The sequence below is a fragment of the Olea europaea genome, chromosome 21, assembly GCF_002742605.1.
Source record: "Olea europaea var. sylvestris chromosome 21, O_europaea_v1, whole genome shotgun sequence".
Lineage (NCBI taxonomy): Eukaryota > Viridiplantae > Streptophyta > Magnoliopsida > Lamiales > Oleaceae > Olea > Olea europaea.
This window is the reverse complement of record NC_036257.1, coordinates 16703501-16722888: the sequence shown is the minus strand read 5'-3', so window position 1 is coordinate 16722888 and position 19388 is coordinate 16703501. Positions and strand designations below refer to the sequence as shown.

The window sequence follows — 19388 nt, the reverse complement described above, 5'->3', positions numbered from 1 at the left end:
ATTTCTTTACAATTAAAAAATACTACAGTCTTTCTAATTAAAACATAACATTCTCTTATATATTATATATTAATACATAAATGGTTACATCAACACACATATATACATCGATTCACCTTCAAGAAAATGTTTTCAAGTAGAATCAACCTGTATGTTTTGTAATAATATCACTTATCATAGGAATATATTTACACAAGAATATAACTATGGAATGATAAAATGATTAAGTTACTTTAACTTACAGAAGTGGTTTCCACAAACGGTTTTTTCATCTCTATCTAAACTTCTAAATATCAACTTCACCAATTGTATTCGTATTAAGCACCACACAATATCTGACAACTACACAACTTAATATGAATAATCAATGACGATTAGTAAACAAAAAAAGTCATACACTGAAAAAAGTTATGTGCGATCAATACTTATATTAGGAAAATATATTTCTGAAAGGAATAACTTCAGAAATCCTTTTTGCAAAGATAAAATTTTGCAAAATCAATATTTCATCATGACAATCAGAAATCATAAATTTAGATTTTTTATTAATTTGTATTTGTAAAAATAAATATAATCAATAAAGAATTATAACAAACAATTAAGTATATACCTGAAGATTCTAATAATTATTGTGAACTAAATTCAAGATTTCATGATAGACAACATTTTTGGTACAACAATTATGTGATTTATTTTTGACAAAAGGTTTGATAAGAACTTTTATATTTTCTCTTGTTCTAGTTCGGGACAATGCAACATACAATTGGCCATGAAAAAATACAGATTCTGGAAGATATAAGCCAACAAAATCTAGAGTTTGACCTTGAGATTTGTTAATGGTCATTGCAAAACATAGACGAATTAGAAATTGAGTTCTTTTAAATGGTACAGACTGTTTATCGCCTTCAAGAGGAATAAATGGAATTCTAGGTAAAAATAATTGCTTTCCACAATATTCTCCTATCCCAATTTCAGCCAAGATAACATTCTGCTTAAAGTCACAAAAAATAAGTCAAGTTCTATTGCATAAACCTTCTGCAGGATTGATATTTCTAAACAACATAACTAGACAATTTTTTTTCAGTATGAGTTTATATGGAGGTATACTGTTTGGAGCTAGACTATTCAAAAAATCTTCATCAATAAAACCTTTATTTTTATCAATCACTTCATCAAAACTAAAATATGTAACTTTCTCTCTCGGAATTTCTTTAAGCAACATATTGTTTATTAAATCTGCATATTCATTTTTTGGGGTTAAAATAATTCTACTCATTATAATATGTAGGTTGTCTCCATATGTCTGAAAATTGAAAAACACAATGTCAATTAATTCCTTCAATGATTTAAATTCATCTTCAAAATGGATGGTAATATCTTCAGGAAATGTAATCATTTGACATGAATGTGTTCTCTCTATTCCATTCCCAATTTTCAGCAAATATTCACAAAATGAAGGATCTAATTTAGCTCTCATATTTTCGGTTAATGCTAGCTGTGTAAAAGAAGGCCATAGATGCGAAGAAACTAAACTTGCCTTCATTATATCTTTTGTTCTTCTTTGTACTACTGGTAAAACTTGGCGAAAATCTCTTCCACACACGACTTTTCCACCAAATGATAATTGACATCCAGTAACGTTTCTCAACATTTTATCTAAAGCCTCAAAAGCATATTTATGAACCATTGGTATTTCATCCCAGATTATTAGCCTAGACAATGCTAAAAGTTTACCAAGCACAGACTGTTTACTCACTGAATAGCGCATATCACAACTTACTTCAAGCGAAATTTTAAATCTTGAATGTCCTGTTCTACCAGCTGGTAATAGAGATTCAGCCACACCTGATAATGCCGTTGATAGTGCGATAAGATTTCGAGATCGTACACCAAAAAGTAATGCCTTGTACAAATATGTTTTTCCAGTGCCTCCTGGATCATCAATAAAAAACATTCCATTCTTATCATTTAAAACACAGTCCAAAATAATATCATACGCATTTTGTTGCTCTTTATTTAAACTCTCATTATAATGTATGTCTGACTGAAAATTAATATTAGTTTTTTCTTCAGAAATCATGGTTTCAAAGATATTATCATCATTCACAGTTAAATCAAAATCTACCAGGCAAAAATCAATTATATTTTTACCAACACCTTCTAAGAAAGAATTTATACAGTGTAAAGCTTTCATTTCAGCACTTTGTTGTGTGAAACCTTTATGTAAATAATCTTCTATCATGAAATTCTTAAATTTATCCCATAAATTCCTTGGATTTATAGGGCAAGATAAACTCAATATATTGGCAAATAGTCATCGCAGTGATACATGCATTTGGTAAGCAACTTTCTCAGATAAACACATATCAGAATAGTTATCTCTACTAAGAAGACCATGGGAAAGTGCTGCTTCACAATAAGTAGATAAAACAATACCATTGAATGTTTTTAAATCTTCAAAAGATTTTGGTCCTCTAATATGATTTAGTAAAACTCTTAAAAAATACCTCTCACCTTCACATGGATTAACACTGACTATTCTACCAATAACATTTTTGCTTTTTCTAAGAGTCCAAATTCGCATGGATGTATCCCATATAAAATAGGTTGGAAAATCTTTATACGGTAAAGTTTTTGTCTTTTCATTTGAAATATTCATTCTAAAAAATTATGTTAACATTATTCGGTGAACAAAATCATAACCTTTGATAAATCATCAGTCTCCTTGTATGTAACCATTTGAGCATCTTTAGTATGTAACTGTAAAGAGATTACTGTTGGAGATATATCAAATAAATCAAAACTAAATATCCTCCACATAACTTCAGGTAGAGATATTCATCTAGCTGTTTGGTAGTTTGAAATCTCATCAACGAATTCTTCGTTTGTTTCTTTATTTAAAGTAAAATGAATGCGATCATGTCCCTTATATACGTATTTGTATAGATATTTAACAGTTTTAACAGAAGAACACACCTCCACATTAATGTGACAATCATATTTAGCTAAATGTAAGGATTATACGGTACAACTCATCTATTATTCAACATACAGCCTCTTACTTTAACTTTTACACCATCATTGCGACGATTGTAAAGTGGGTAGGAATCATTATCCAAAGAAGTATTTTCAATGTAATCTCTCGGATATTTATTTTTACACACAAAATTCTTTTCCACACAAACATTCTTATGATTGAAATTCCCACAGGGATCATGCATCATATGTTTTACAACAGTAGCATGTAGGTAAGGGTATTTTTTTGTCTGGTATTTCTGATAAGACAATTTCATCAACTTGTATAGAGTTTCGGATCTTAGAATTTCGTCGAAATATAAGGAGAAAATGAGCATGAGGTAATTCTCTTTTTTGAAATTCAATAACATAAACATATGCAGAAATAGGACCCAACAACTTTCTCTTTACCAAATCTGTCTTCAATTCCTCAAACTTCGCACGAAATATTTGTACTAATAAATCTGGTATATTCTGTATTTCATCACTGTGTTTCAATTCACATTTTATTTCACGCCAATTTGGATTACATGTCATTGTCAAAAACACATCTGGTTTGACATATCTCTGAACTAAAGACATTGCATCCATATATCTTTTAGTCATGTTCCTAGGACCTCCAATAAAACAAGAAGGCAACACTAATGATTTACCAATTTTATAATCTTTATTTTCACCATTTTGTACACTATCCACAATTCCCCGATATAGTTCAGCTCTTATAACTTTTTGGTTATTACGAAAGTAGTCTAATCTTACTGTTTCAATTTTCACGTATATATCTACAACATATTGCTGTAAAAGTCTGCCAGCATGTAAAAGAATACAATTATTTACACACCTGATTTGAAGTTTGTAACAATAATATTCTCGACATGATACAGTTATTCGATTTTTCTTTGCCTTCAAAACTGCAAGAAGGAAAAAATATATAACAACAAAAACTTCATTAACTAAATGCAATTAATAACATAAATAAAATAGTTTGAGAAATAGAAATTACTAAAATAGACTCAATCAGCCTATTGGTTTGGTTCTTTCGGTTCGTCAAAGTCAAATCTATCTCATCTTATTTAAAGATTAGAAAATGCCATTCATCAAAGAAATTCTCTCCTTGGTCAGTCTGCTTTTCTGCTCATCAAGCTAATCAGTAGCCTGCCTTACGATACGAGGGCTAGTCTAATTTCCAATGTTAACCAAAGTGCTAATCTCTTCTAATCCCTTCTTTATGATCTCGGCTTATGATTCAATTGCCATGTATTTAGCTATTGAGCCTCAAATTTATGTTTTTATGTGATTGCAGCATCAAAAAGAAAGTCTGAATTTTAGTCTTCTACTTTCAATAATTGATCCGCAGAATGGACATGATTAACTTCTATTAAATTCTGACAAACCCAAGCTTGTGAAACACTTACATTCACCTTTTTAATACCTTCATGCCATCCAGGTTCTCCATACGGAAAAAGTAGTGGATATTGGAGAGGATCATAACAACCATAATAGTATTGAACTTTATATGCATTACCTGAATGCTCATAAATTAATAAATCCTGACCTCTAGTATTTGTAGATGATCGGTCATCGTTAACCCAAACTACAGCCACTTGTTCTGATATTGGCAAGTTATATACTCTTTGATCAACAGCAGGATTAGACTTTAGTAAAAGACAACATGATTCTAAATCACTAACTTCACTTAATGATCGAAAAAACTTTGAATAGGGATATTTGTTTAGAACATCTATCAACTTTCTTAAAGTAAACTCACAAAACTTATCAGAAGTATTCAGTCTATTACAAATTTTATTTTCAGTATCATAGAAGTATAACTGTAAATAAGTTGGATTCTCATTCTTTGGCACAAGCGAGTTTATGAAATGGTATTCTTGTCTTTGAACTTTAAAAGTATATATACCTTTATTATTCTTACACAATTCTTTGTCATACTTAACACCAAATGAAGTAAATGCAAAATGATTGTTATAACTACAAATAACCTTTCTAAAAGCTACAGTCTCTTCAGATGTGGAATTAAATAAATCATACATTTCAGGAGGTATATCATGTAACTGTAATTTGACATTTCCATCACAGCAACAAAAGCCTTTGCTTTCTCTATAGAATTTTGTAGCACCACAATAACCACAAATTTTAGAAGATGGCAAAACATAAGGTTCATTAGGAATACTTCCTTCACAAATTTTTCTGCATATTCAACACTCATGTTCACGTCACCTGATTCTCCTCATAATTCAAAACGATGATTAGCATCACCTACAAGAAGAAATTCGAAACAAAAAGGAAATTGTAAGGAAAAACGCATTCCATATAAATAAACTAAACATAAACATAATTATATATAAAAAAGACCAAACAAGAGCTATTTAAAAAAAAAAACTGCAAAAAGGCCGAATAGATAATTGATCTCTGCGAAAGAAGGAGTTTTCGGCCAATAAACAAATAAAACAAATAAAGCACAACAAGATGATAAACTAAAAACTATACAAAGGCAAACATTAACAACTTTTTTAAAAAGATATAGAAGTAAATCATACTAAAAACATTTCCATCATAACGATAAGTATTTCCTTATTCAACACTCACACTTATTCCCCTTATTCAAAATATTGATTAGCATCATGAAAGGAAGAGATTTTTTTAAAAAAAAGAAAAGAAATTATAATGAAATATATAAAGAAAACTATATATTATATAAAAAAGACCGCTAAAAAAAAATTCTCCGAATAGTTCGCAGAGATGAATTCATCTCTCCTAAGTGTGGAAAGAGATCACTCTTCCTCCGCACTCTCCGCACAGTCTCCGTACAATGCGGAGTCTTCGAAAAATTTTTCTATAGCAAAACTAAAAACACATCTCTCTGCGAAGGAACAAAAAACTATACTAATAACTTTTTTTTACTAAAAACCTTTCCATTACAACAAAATCCTCTGCTTATTTTCTAGTTTTTTGTAACAGGAGAATTAGAAGATGACAAAACATAAGTATTTACTTTAGCAATTTTTTCTGCACTCACACTCATTCCCCTTATTCCTTGATTGAAAATGTTGATTAGTAAGAAATTTGAAAAGACAAGAAATTATAACAAAAAAACATTTGAAAAACTATATTATATAAAAAAAAACCGCAAAAAAAAAAAATCTCCGAAGGGTTCGCAGAGATGAATTCATCTCTGCGAACTATGCGGAGAGATCACTCTTCCTCCGCACTCTTCGCACACTCTCCGCACAGTGCGGAACTTCAAAAAATTTTCTCTAACAATAACAATAACAGATTAAACTAAAAACTAAACATAATTATTATATAAAAAAAAACTACAAAATTAGCTTGTTCAAACTGCCCAAAAAATAAGTACTGAACTCATGCGCTATCTGGCACCTTATTTTTTATTTTATTCTAATTTTTTTTTGTTTTGAAAAAATCTAATCAAAATAAATACAAGCACCCAAAGAAGCATAAAAACTACTAAATACAATCTGTTAAGCTGAAGGTTCTTAAATGTCGATCTACAGAAGAAGGTTGCACTTCATGCATCAGATTTTTGAGTTGAGGATTCTCAATGCACGTGTGCTTTCTCTTTCTTTCACAAGCTCGTCTATTCTTAAACCAATCACCAACATTTTTTTCCAGAAATAACAGGATTGTGTAATGATAAAGTGGAGACTATATGTAGAATTTCTACATTAGTTGGACTTTTATTTCCTCCATCAAATATAGATCGAAGAAAATCAACCTTTGTACATGTAGGTATCCAATGTTGTTGTCTTCCTATACTTACAGCAAGCTTAAAAGCCAAGAAAAAAAAGAGAATCGAAGATGAAGTGAGAATATGTGATCCAACAAGAACAGACTTCACGAAAAAGTAGGAATGAAAATATCAATAAAAAGGAATAAAAAGGAAAATAAGGAGTATGGTCGTGGAGTACGGTTAGCATGGTTTTGGCATGGTCGAAGCAAAGAATTTTTTTTTTATTCACAACAAAAAAAAGAGGGAAAAGAGCGTGAGCAATAAATGGGATTGGTTTAATGTTGTGTCTACTGTGCCATCCCATTCACGTTTTTAATAGAAGTTAGATATTGATACCCTTTAACCTAATTCGGTCCATCATAGAATTAGGAATCTGAGCCGGGTCTTTACACATATAGAACCCACATTTAATTGGATGCATAACGGCCCAAAATCTAAGCCTCATTAGATCACTTTAAATGAGCTCAACGGAATTCGATAGCTTTTAATTTAATACACGATAATTTACACATATAAGCCCACATGATTGCTTAAAATTTCTTACAATCTCCCACTTGGACTATATGTGTCACCTTATAATTGTGCATTAAATATAACCGTATGAGTACTCAGAATTTGGCTATCATTACTGAATGCATCCCCAAACAATCCGGTCCATCAATCATATCAACATAGGATTAAAGTGACTTTCGTTACTTTCATTGTAACTAAACCCATCAATGGTCACGTATATCGATATAATTGAATGATATGGATCAAGCATGGATGTATAGCATGAAAATTACATGTGATGTGATCTGTAATATACCTATTTCCAACTGGTCCACCTTAATACCTTAATGAGATCATTTCAAATAAGTTCAGAAATAATAAACCAAAACTTTATAACTGAAAATTTCTTTAACCTTAAACCATATCCAAAATGATAGTATATGTGTCTAGTACAAAAATGCAAACTTTCACTGAAACTAAATATCCTCAAGAGATATTACACCTATATGAGTAGTGTGCTTATAAAAGACCTTGGGTATCAATTCCTTAGTAAGCGGATCGGCAATTATGGAGTTTGTCTCAATGTGCTTCATTGACACCTGTCCACTCTGAACTCTTTCTTTAACAGCTAGGAACTTGATCTCTATATGTTTCAACATCGTCAAGCTCCTGCAATTATTGGAATATAACACTGCTGATTTATTGTCACAAAATAACTTGAGCGGTCTTTCTTATTGTTCACAATGTGCAGCCCAGTGATAAAATTTCGCAGCCATATTCCACGGTTTGATGCCTCATAGCAGTGGATCTCCTACTATTTTGGCATCTCGCAAAATCAGAATCAGACTAACTGTTGATCTCCTACTGACTCGATCTCCTGTATGTGAGCATATAGTCTTTTTGTTCTCTGTAAATACCGTGTGACCCATTTGGCTGTTTTCCAATGATCCATTCCTAGCTACTTAAATATCTCCTTAGCATTCCAACAATGTATGCTATATCCGGACGTGTACAAACCTGAGCATACATCAGAGACGCCCTATAGCCGAGGAATAAGAAATCTTTTGTATTTCTTTAATTTTCAAGTCATTTTTAGGGCACTTACTTAAATTGAACTTGTCTCCTTTAGCTACAAGGGTGTCATCTGATTTACAGTCTTACATGCCATATCTTTTAAGAACTTTTTCGATAGAGCTCTTTTGTAATAATCTAAGAATACCCCGAGAACGATCTCGATGTATTTGAATTTTCAATACAAAAGATGCGTCACCAAGATCTTTCATCTCAAAATTCTTTACTAGAAATCTCTTGGTTTCGTACAATAAGCTTATGTCGTTGCTGGCAAGCAATATGTCATCAACATATAAAACTAGAAAAATATACTTGCTCCCACTGAACTTGTAGTATATATAATCATCGACCAAATTCATCTCAAAACCAAATGAGATGATCACTTAATGAAACTTGTAATACCATTGACTAGATGCCTGTTTGAGTCCATAGATGGATTTCTTTAATTTACAAACAATTTTCTTTGCATCGTCCGATACAAAAGTTTTTAGGTTGTATCATATAAACTATTTCATCAATGTCACCATTGAGAAACGTTATCTTAAAATCCATCTGATGTAACTCGAGATCAAAATGCGCTACCAATGCCATTATAGTTCTGAAAGAGTCTTTCGAAGAAACTTGAGAGAAAGTCTCTTTATAATCGATGCCTTCTTTCTGTGTAAAACCTTTTGCGACAAGACGAGCCTTATACCTCTCTACATCACCCTTCGAATCCATCTTGGTCTTAAATATCCATACCAATGGATTTCACACCTTCAGGCAATGGAATGCTGTCTTATACATCATTGTCCTCAATGGACTTTATCTTTTCATTCATGGCATCGAGTCACTTTTTAGAGTTAGAACTTTTCATGACTTGATGGAAGTTGATCGGATCATCTTCTACCATTCCAATGTCAACTCATGTTCTTGGAGAAATACAATGTAATCATCTGAAACTACAATTCTCTTCTCTTTAATGGATCTTCTTAATGCCATTGGTTTTTGAGACTGTAGAGTTTGTTTTTCTGGAATAATTTGTTGACCTTGAGAAGGAGATACGACATTGTCTTGATCCAAAGTTGCTTCCTGAACAATTTCAAGGATAGAAACCTGATCATTGTCAATGGCAATTGGAGGAATTTCAACATATTCCTCCTCAAAGACAAACCATGTAACCCTTTCTCTCCCCGCAAACTCAACATCCTCAAAGAATCGAGCATTTCCTATCTTGAAAATTGCCTTAGTTGTGGGATCATAAAATTTGTAACCCCTGAACCTTTCAGAATATCCAATAAAGTAGCAACTAATGGTTATTGCATCCAGTTTCTTTTCATTTATCTTATAGGGCCTTGCCTCAACTGGACACCCCCAAATATGTATATGCTTTAAACTAGGTTTCTTACCAGTCCAAAGCTCATATAGGGTTTTATCAGTGGCCTTAGTTGGAACTCTGTTGAGTATATATGCTGCGGTCTTTAATGCTTTACCCCAAAGAGATTCTAGTAAGGTAGAATGACTAATCATACTCCTCACTATGTCCTTAAACGTTCTGTTTTGTCTCTCAGCAACATCATTCATAGTGGACGAACCCGACATAGTATACTGTGGGACAATATCGCATTCCTCTAGGAATTTAGCAAATGGTCCTAGACATTGTTTACCTGAACTATCATATTTGCCATAGTATTCACCACCATGGTTAAATATGACGCTTTTAATCATTTTGCCGAGTTGGTTCTCAATTTCAGTTTTATAATTTTTGAACGTATTCAGTGACTGTGATTTTTTATGAATGAGATATATGTAGCCATATCTTGAAAAGCCGTCTATGAACGTTATAAAATATTGTTGACCATTCCAAGAACCCGTAGAAAATGGTCCACAAATATCCGTATGTATAAGTTCTAAGACGTCTGAAGTCCTATTGACTTGAAATCTCCTTTTATTGGTTTGTTTTCCCTTTATACAGTTGACAGACAAATCATAATCTGTGAAGTCAAGAGGGTCGAGAATCTTGTCAGACACAAGTCTCTCAATTCTCCTTTTGGAGATGTGACCTAATCTCTTGTGCCACAACCAGACAAAATTCTCGTCGATTAATTTTCGTTTTACACCTCTAGTGCTTACATGCAAGGATTCATTAAAAGAAGCAATTGTATCAATTGAATAAAAATTATCGTAACCTGATAAAGAATCGGAACCGACCAATTTTAAATCATGAAACAAACTAAAATTTCCATTTCTAAATGAACAATAATAAACAAATTTGTCCAAAATAGAAATAGAAATCAAATTCCATCTAAAAAACAGTACAATAAATGTCTTATCAAGATCCAAATAGAAACTGGTCTTTAACAATAATCTAAATATATCTTTCACCATTACTTGATTTTCGACAACTCAGGCAACCTTGCATAGACACACTGATGTGAGTTGTTGCACCAGAATCTATCCGGTATGTATGTCTAGGTATCGAAGTTAAATTAACCTCAAAATAAACCAAATGAAGAATAATACATTTTCTTTACACGCCATGCGTGGTAATTGGTGTAATTCGTCTTTTTATGACTTGTAGCTCCACAGAAGAAACAGCCACCTTCAGTTGGTTCTTTATGTTATTTCTTTGCGATGCTATACCCGCAACTTCCTTATCAGTTTTCATTTTCTTGTTCCTTTTGTCCTTGGAGATGGTGGCTAAATGAGCATTTTATATCTTCTCATACTTCAATCTTTCCTCTTCCTGGACACAGTGTGAGATGAGCTCATTAAGGGACCATGAGTCATTTTGACAGTTGTAGCTCACCTTGAATTGACTGAAATGTGCCGAAAGGGATATCAGAACCGAGTGTACTAACAAGTCTTCAGATAAATTCAACTTAAGTACCTTTAGTTTTGAATCAATGTGAGACATTTCCATAATGTACTCTCGTATATTTCATTTCGCTTTAAACCCCATTGAGACAAGGTTTGCCAAAAGTGTACTTGTTTCAGTCTTTTCATTCTTAGCAAACCTCTTCTCAAGATCCTTAAGGAAACCCTTAGTCGTAGTCACCTTATCGGACATAGTGCCCCGAAATGCTTTTAGAATAGCACGCTTCATGACCATTGAGCTTATGCAGTTCGATCGTTCCCATTTTTTCATCTCTCTCTTGTCATCAGAGGTACTCTTATTAGTAAGTGCAGCAGGTTGATCGACCTGTAAAGTAAGGTCCAAGTCCATGATTTCGAGAACAATCATTACATTCTCTTGCCATGCCCTAAAATTTGTACCATTTAGCATTGAAATTGAAATGATGCTAGCAGAGATATTAGCAGCAGAACCTGAAACTGAATTTGAAAACGATTATTTCAAATAGCTCACATGAATAACTTTAATATGCAAATAATAATAATCTCAAATAGTGGTAGGGCCCATTACAAGATACCTAGCAGAACATCAATATCTAGTCTTTGGACAGAAATATTGACTTGTAAGTGATACTCTTGGCGTAGTGATCAAACATTGACAATAAAACAATGTGTTAATAAATAAACCTTTCTTTGGACCGATTTATTGATCACACATTAAATCAAATAATCGCCACATGTTTATCACCATAGATGCACGTGTATTCGGCTAATATTAACCTTCATTTGAGCCGATCAATATTTCCATGAATAATACATGCACTAACACCTTTTAATATTCTAAGTTAATAAATTTCCACAAGAGATGTTGTTTTGGCAATATGTTGCTTCAGTTAACTAACTTTCGAGTATTATATCTCTTAAAAGAGTCCTTAGTACCAAAATTTGAGAAAGAGAGTCCCCAATTTTGCATATTTGATTTAGTTTTAAACTTTAGGGGCCTTAGGGTAAATAATTCAAAACCTATAATTCCAAACTTCAGGGGGCCAAAATTAATACATTTAAAACTTTAGGGACCAAAATTAATCAATTCATATCTTTAAGGGGTCAATTATAACAAATTAAAACTTTGGGTGCCAATTTGAATTGATTATTAAAGTTTGAGGGCCTTAATTATAAAGTTCAGAATTTTTAGGGCACGAATTAATTAATTTTCAAACTTTAGGGGATTGAATTATTAAACCCAAAACCTAAAGGCCCAATTTGAATGAACTTTAAAATGTTAGGGACTTAAAACCTTAAATTTTGAACCCTAACCCCTAATTACAAGCAAGGGCCTCAAATTACCTAATTTTCACAACAAGCCCTCGCCCCAAATTCACTCAAAACTAAAAAAATTCCTAGAGAAAAAAAAAATTCACTTCATCTCTTTCTTGGGGGCGCCGTCCGAAGAAATGGCGCAGGCATGCATAAGCAGCCCAGGAGCTGCTGCAAACACAACAGCATGGGCTGTTGGCTGGCAGCGTCTGCTGCTCCCGACAGCTAGAAAACGCAATATTTTTTTTAAACCTCAAAAAATCTGTAATTTTAAATCCTAAAAAATATATATATAATTCCTCAAAAATTCATTATCTTAAAATTCCTCATTTTCTAAATCCAAATTATGGAAGATAACCAAGAATAACATGCTACAATGTTTTCAAATTCAGCAAAAACTATAGATCTAGAATTATTAAATTTGAAAACTTCAAGGTATTACACGAACCAAAATTCCAAAATTTGATTCTCAATGATTCAACATGAAAAAACTCTGATACCACTTGTAAGAGAATTTATTATCCTAAAATCACCGAATCTTAATGTTGGATCATCAAAAAATACATGAATTATAGCGGAAGCATACTTGAATCAGACATTGTTTATTGCAATAGTTGAATTCTGCGGTTTAGTCTTCCAAATCTACACACGATCTCCTTTTCTCTTTATGATGGGATGCAGAAGAGAATGAACAATACGTACTCTCTCTACATGTGATTTGAGGACCATAACCATTTATATATACTGATGCCCTTTGACCTAATTCGACCAACTATAGAATTAGGAATCTGGGCCCAGTCCCTACACATATAGAACCCACACTTTAATTGGATGCATAACGGCCCAAAATCGAAGCTTTATTAGATCATTTCAAATGGGCTCAACCGATAATTTAATACACTATAATTTATACATATAAATCCACACGATCGTTTAAAATTCCTTACACATGGATGTTTAATTAATTTCATTATATTTAATAATTGTATGTCACTCTTTTGTACACTAATTTGTTACGATAATAATAAAAAAATCATTTGACAATTTGCATGTAAAATTCATTGTTCATTTATGTCATAACTATTTGATTCTTTATTGATTATGGATAAGTAATTTTCGACAACATTTTGCTGCTCACCTATAATGAGTACCTATTATATGTTCAAGTACTTCTTCGAATAGCCATGAATTCCTTAAAGAGAAAGCTCGAAGTTAATATTAATCTGATTAAGCAAACAATGCATTGAATTAGAAGTTCAATAAATTTTTAAATATTTTATTCTTTAAAATAATTGGTTAGAGGTCATCGTTCGATCAACAATGATGCGAAATGAGAATTTTAAAAATTATTAATTGAATAATGAGATACTTCTAAAGTTAAAAGTATTCTTATATGATATTTGTTCTCTATATTGAAAATTGATCATCAACTGTCGCTAGCTAAAGTTGGGAGTATATCCCTATTATCTTATAAATTAATTAAGGTGTTATATTGGGATCTATCACCTCAATGTTGACCATCTAAACATTATTTGTATCATAGATATTCTATTGAATGGTTGAATGGTGTTATTTTGCATTGTGATATGAAGTTTGCGAGACAATTTTATCAAATTTTAAAACATGAGTATAGCTTACAGATTAGAATTGGGACAATGTACCTTGTTAATATTTGTAAACCTAAATCCTAAATCTTTTAGTAACTAATAGTCGGGATAATGATTGAACATTTTATTGCTCATGGTTTAGCAAATCATTTAAATGACGATAATCAATCACAAAATCATTACTATTGAGAATCAAATGTTTCTCATATCTATTTAGGGAACTCAGTTTTCTACATATATCATCACTAGTATGCATGATGTCAAAATAATGGTTCTTCCTATTGATTTAAGATTTTTTTCTGTATTTTATTGTTATGCAATAGTTTCTACAATTATTTTTTCTATTACATTACTTGATTTTTAAGTTATTACAAATCATAAGTTAAACCGATCTCAAACATATAGAATGCTGATGCTAATAAGCAATATATATTATTCAATATATCTTTCATTAAGGGCCTGTTTGATAGGTTAATTTTCCATAGAAAAATGGAAAACATTTTTCATTTCCACCCAAAAATATATGTTTGCTTGCAAAAAAGTTTCATGGTATTGGTTTTCTTGGTACAACCCATTTTTGCACAATTTTTCACCTTTTGAAGGAAAATGTTTTCCCGTGGGTTAGGTGGTTTTTCGTTTTTTTTTTTTTTTTTTTTTTTTTTAAACAATTGAAACAAATTATATCCTCAATTTTAACAAATTTTATCTTCTTGAATGACAATTTTCATAAAAAAAAAATAAAGCTAAACGAACACCAAAAGATATAAAATTTCAACATTTTCAGATGAAAAATTATACCAATCAAACACATTTAATTGACAATTTTTAGTAAAACAAATTATAAATAATTCGATTCCTTAGAATTCGTTTTCTTTCCTCAAAAATTTCATCTTTGCAATAAAATAGACCCTAAGATTTTTTTCAAGAAGAATTGTAACTATTCAAGTTACTTTTTGAGTTAAAGTTACTATTTAAAAATGTCAAAAAAACTGTACACTATTCATCAATAAAGTTACATATTATTTTCATAAATCATTATTTTAATTCTAATTCTTTGAATTTTTTTATTTTTTATTTTTTGGAGTCCAGACACGAGGTCGAATATTAAGTATTATTGGATCATTCAAAGCATTACTACACATTCCCTATTCATTGCGGGTTGGTTATTCATTAGTACCGGTTTATCAACAAGATAAAATAGTGATTTCTTCCTTTCGTGAAATTAGGCAAATAAAATGAATTTCGTCTTTCAAGTGTGGGACCAAATGCTTTAGTGGTACGGAGTCAAAATCTAGAAAATTCATTTGACAACAATGTATCGAACAAATATAATTTAGTGAAGTGAATCTATTTATTTCTGTACCATAGGTTTGTTTTTCGAAATTTTATGTACATAAATCTATATTTTCTTTTTGCAATCCTCTTCATTCATTTAACAAAATTCCGACCCTGCAATTGCCTCTTGAACAACATTGATCAATGGTTGATAGGTGGTCTCGTCAATCCATTTAGCACAGCTTCTACAATAGAATAATATTGTAGGTATTAATTTGCTAGAAATTGTTTTAGCAGGTCAAATACTTCTAGGTTTAGAACTAGTAGTTTAAATAACAATTTTCAAGATAACAAGGAAATAGACAATAATCAAGAGTTACGAGAAACCTTAAACAATCAAGAACTTCATATTGCTCAAATAAAACAAAGACTTCATTATCGGACTTTTCCTAAGGTAGAAAAGAAAACTATCTATGAAATAGGAAGATTTGATTTTCATCAAGATTATGCTATCAAGACTTGTGAACAAATTTTACCTATCAAAAATCAAATTGTTGAAATAAAGTTACTTTCAAGTGAAGCAACTAAAGCCCATAAGAAGAAATATAAACTTCTTCATATTAGTTTTATTCAAATTGTTGTCAAACATTTGTTTAGACTTGGTCTAGACATACCAGTTCTCTTAAAAGACATCTCAAATTCAAGAATTCTCTACTTTCTATTTTACAATCTAACTTAGAAAGTGGTCCATTGTTCTCAAACAGTTGTCCAAATTATACAATTGACTTGAATGATGGAGCTATATTAAACTCTTTTTTATATGATCCAAGAGTCGAGCACGACGAAAGCGAGTGCGAGACGAGATTCGTTGATAGTCGATGGCGGACCAATGACACGATCAAGGGCAAAGCAAGTGAAACAAGCGATGAGATTGCTCGTTCAAGAAACCATTGATGGAACCATATTCGGGACTCAAAATGGAGCAACTTTCATGTTCGGGTCGAGGGCTAAATCAACTTGGATCAATTTGATATCAAGCAACGAAACCGAAAGCTGAAAACAAGCCTGTGCAACCACATGAAGGCATACCGAAACTCAAGATTGATTTTTGGTTGAACCATGCGACCACATGACTCAAAAATTTGGCGAATTTTTCAATTTTAGCAATTTTCCATATTTTGTTAGGTTTTGACTCTTTTCCATATTTTGGGGATTATGATCGATTTTTGCACGATTTTTACCTAGTTTTAAGGTTTAGTATAAATAGGAGTTTCCATTCAATTGTTAAAAACCTTTGACATTATTAATATTGAATTAAAGTAAGGCGTTTTGTCTTCTCTTCATCGTTCTTCATTGAACAACTTCGAACTTATCAAGTGTTAACTTGTGGCGTTCAAACAACCGGATTTAATTCTTGAATTGTGTGATCAAGGGGTCTTTCAAGCCTCGTTCTTGTTGGATTTTTTAGTTCGACTTTCTTTTGGGTTAATCCTAAACTCTTGGATTAATTTGGCTTTCTTGGGTTCGTCAATCTCGTTGTGGGTTTCGTAGTCAACGTTGCTACGGGGTTCGCATCAGTTGGTATCAGAGCTTTGGCTCCAAATTAATTAAAGGTTATATCTTTTCTTTATTTGTTTCAGTCGTTAATTTTGTTTTCTTAATTCTTCTTCATTCTTGTTTTTCTTTTCGTCGTTTCGTCGAGTTGTTGGTAATCTCCTTTCATCAAGGAGTAAAAAAAAGTACAAAAAAATCATTCTTCTTTTGAGTCTATTCACATTCGTGTCAAAACATTCATTTATTGCACTTATTCAAGTCCTTTGAGTCTCGTGGTCTTCGATTAATATTCGGTTTGTTTGAATTCCCGGTAAAACAATTGATTTAGTTCACTTGGTTCTTTGAAGTGCTTGGAGAGAGACTTTGAGTGGTAAAAGGCCGAGTGGTGAGTTTAATAGAGGGAAAAAGCCATAGTGAGTATTTTCTGAGTGAAACCTTTGTGAGGCATAAAAAATTGTGTGATATGATGTCGGAAGGAAAATGTTCTAATTCAAGCCGAAACTGTAATGACAACAATGCATCGGAGGACATGATAAGGAGGTTTGAAAGGGTACTTGGTGATGTTAGGGAGAAGGTGGATAAGCAAGGGAAATGGATGGCGCAAATGGGTACTACAATTGCTAATCTTAGCCGGGGACAAGTGGAGATGTCTAATGCTAGGGGGCCGGGTAGGCGTGAATCTGGGAGAGGAAGGCAGGATGAGTATCGTAGTGATGAGGATGATTTTGATGAAAATGATATTGATATAGGTCGAGCGAGGTATAGGGGTGATAGGATGGAAAGACGAGGTAGAAATAACTTAGGAGATGAAGTAGATGGAAATTTGAGGAGTATTAAAATGACTATTCTGCAATTTAAGGGGAGAAGCGATCCGCAAGCATATTTAGAGTGGGAAAGGAAGGTTGAGATGATTTTTGAGTGCTATAATTATTCGGAGGAGAAAAAGGTAAAATTGACGGTGCTTGAATTTGTGGATTACACGATATCCTGGTGGGATCAAGTACTTACATCACGGCGTAAGGGTCGGGAAAGGCCAATTAGCACTTGGGATGAGTTGAAGATGTTGATGAGGAGGAGGTTTGTCTCGAGTCACTATTATAGGAAAATCCATCAAAAATTGTAAGGTTTGTACCAAGGATCGAAAAGCGTAGAGGATTATCACAAGGAGATGGAAATTCTTATGATTCAGGCTAATGTGGAGGAAGATCGGAAAGCTACCATGGCGCGGTTCTTGAATGGGTTAAATCGGGATATTGCAAACGTTGTAGAGTTGCAGCACTATGTGGAAATCAATGACATGTTACGTGTGGTAATGAAGGTCGAGAGGCAATTGAAGAGGAAGAGGACGTCTAGGCAGCCGTTAGGTACTTCGACTCCTAATCCAACATGGAAATCGAAGTGGAATGACAACAACAAAAACGGGGCTGCACCTAGAGGTAAAAATGATTAACAAAAGGGCAAGGATGAAAATGCTAGCAAACCAATATCAAAATTGGAAGTACAACCGTCGCGCAATTGGGATATCAAATGTTTTAGGTGTTTGGGAACGGGACATATTGCTTCTCAATGCCCAAACAAACGGGCGATGGTGTTGCGGGATAATGGAGAGATTGTGAGCGATAGTGATGGCGAGTTTGATGACATGCCAGCGTTGGAGGGTGTTAGTGAAGAAGAAAAAGTTGAAGGGCCAGTTGAGAATCTACTAGTCACAAGGCGAGCTCTCACTACTCACGTCAAAGCGGATGACTTGGAGTTGCAACGGGAGAACATTTTCCACACTCGATGCCACATCAACAATATGGTATGTAGTGTTATAATTGATGGTGGTAGTTGCACTAATGTAGCTAGTGTATCTCTTGTAGAAAAATTGGGTTTAACATTGTTGAGACACTCGAGACCTTATAAATTGCAATGGTTGAATGAGAGTGGCGAAGTGAGGGTGAATCGAAGGGTTTTACTTAATTTGTCAATTGGGAGTTATAAGGACGAGTTAGTGTGTGATGTGGTGCTAATACAAGCGGGACATATTTTATTTGGACGACCATGACAATACGATAGGAAGGCTATGCATGATGGGTACAAAAATCGATATAGTTTCGTTAAGGATGGAAGGACTATTACTCTTGTGCCATTAACACCGGTGCAAGTCTATGGGGACCAATTAAAATTGAGAAGTGAGAAAGAGAGGAGAGCAAAAGAGTTATAAAAAAGGAGAGCAAATAGTGAGTTGGAGAAAAAGAGAGAAAATGTTGAGATAGCTATTAGAGAGAAAAAGAGAGAGCAATCACAAGAGAGAGAAAAAAAGAGAGTGGCCAATGATTGTGTGAGTATTGATGACTTGTTTCTTACATTCGAGAGAAGTGGAATAGGTTCGATAAGGTGTAAATCAACATAGGGTCAGATAGGGGATAGGGATATACCCCTATGCTTTATGCAATTCTTTAATTGTTCACAAAACC

At 32.8% G+C, this 19388-nt stretch overlaps 2 protein-coding genes across 2 annotated transcripts; both read right to left on the bottom strand.

Annotated features, from left to right (window-relative positions):
- Window positions 1-286: 286 nt before the first annotated feature.
- On the bottom strand, window positions 287-2194 carry LOC111370210. The gene is made up of 3 exons (XM_022991897.1): window positions 1193-2194; window positions 762-988; window positions 287-350 (listed from the first exon to the last, which is right to left on the bottom strand). Exons 1-3 carry the CDS (start codon window positions 2192-2194, stop codon window positions 287-289), a joined length of 1293 nt encoding a protein of 430 aa, XP_022847665.1.
- A 485-nt stretch (window positions 2195-2679) lies between these two features.
- On the bottom strand, window positions 2680-7866 carry LOC111370209. Its single transcript, XM_022991896.1, has 8 exons — window positions 7804-7866; window positions 6812-6883; window positions 6544-6633; window positions 5294-5352; window positions 4448-5220; window positions 3385-3926; window positions 3063-3275; window positions 2680-2760 (listed from the first exon to the last, which is right to left on the bottom strand). Exons 1-8 carry the CDS (start codon window positions 7864-7866, stop codon window positions 2680-2682), a joined length of 1893 nt encoding a protein of 630 aa, XP_022847664.1.
- Window positions 7867-19388: the final 11522 nt, after the last annotated feature.

Bases quoted from the DNA above. Each gene is read 5' to 3' on its own strand.
- LOC111370210 (XM_022991897.1), bottom strand. From the start codon at position 2,194: ATGAAAGCTTTACACTGTATAAATTCTTTCTTAGAAGGTGTTGGTAAA. The intron at 989-1,192 runs GTTACATATTTT...GACTTTAAGCAG, and splicing joins AAGAAATTCCGAGAGAGAAA to AATGTTATCTTGGCTGAAAT. The intron at 351-761 runs GTATGTTGCATT...ATTCATATTAAG, and splicing joins GTATTTTTTCATGGCCAATT to TTGTGTAGTTGTCAGATATT.
- LOC111370209 (XM_022991896.1), bottom strand. From the start codon at position 7,866: ATGAAGCACATTGAGACAAACTCCATAATTGCCGATCCGCTTACTAAG. The intron at 6,634-6,811 runs GTAAGTATAGGA...GATTGGTTTAAG, and splicing joins TCTTGGCTTTTAAGCTTGCT to AATAGACGAGCTTGTGAAAG. The intron at 5,221-5,293 runs GTAGGTGATGCT...TTGAATATGCAG, and splicing joins TTTGTTTCGAATTTCTTCTT to AAAAATTTGTGAAGGAAGTA.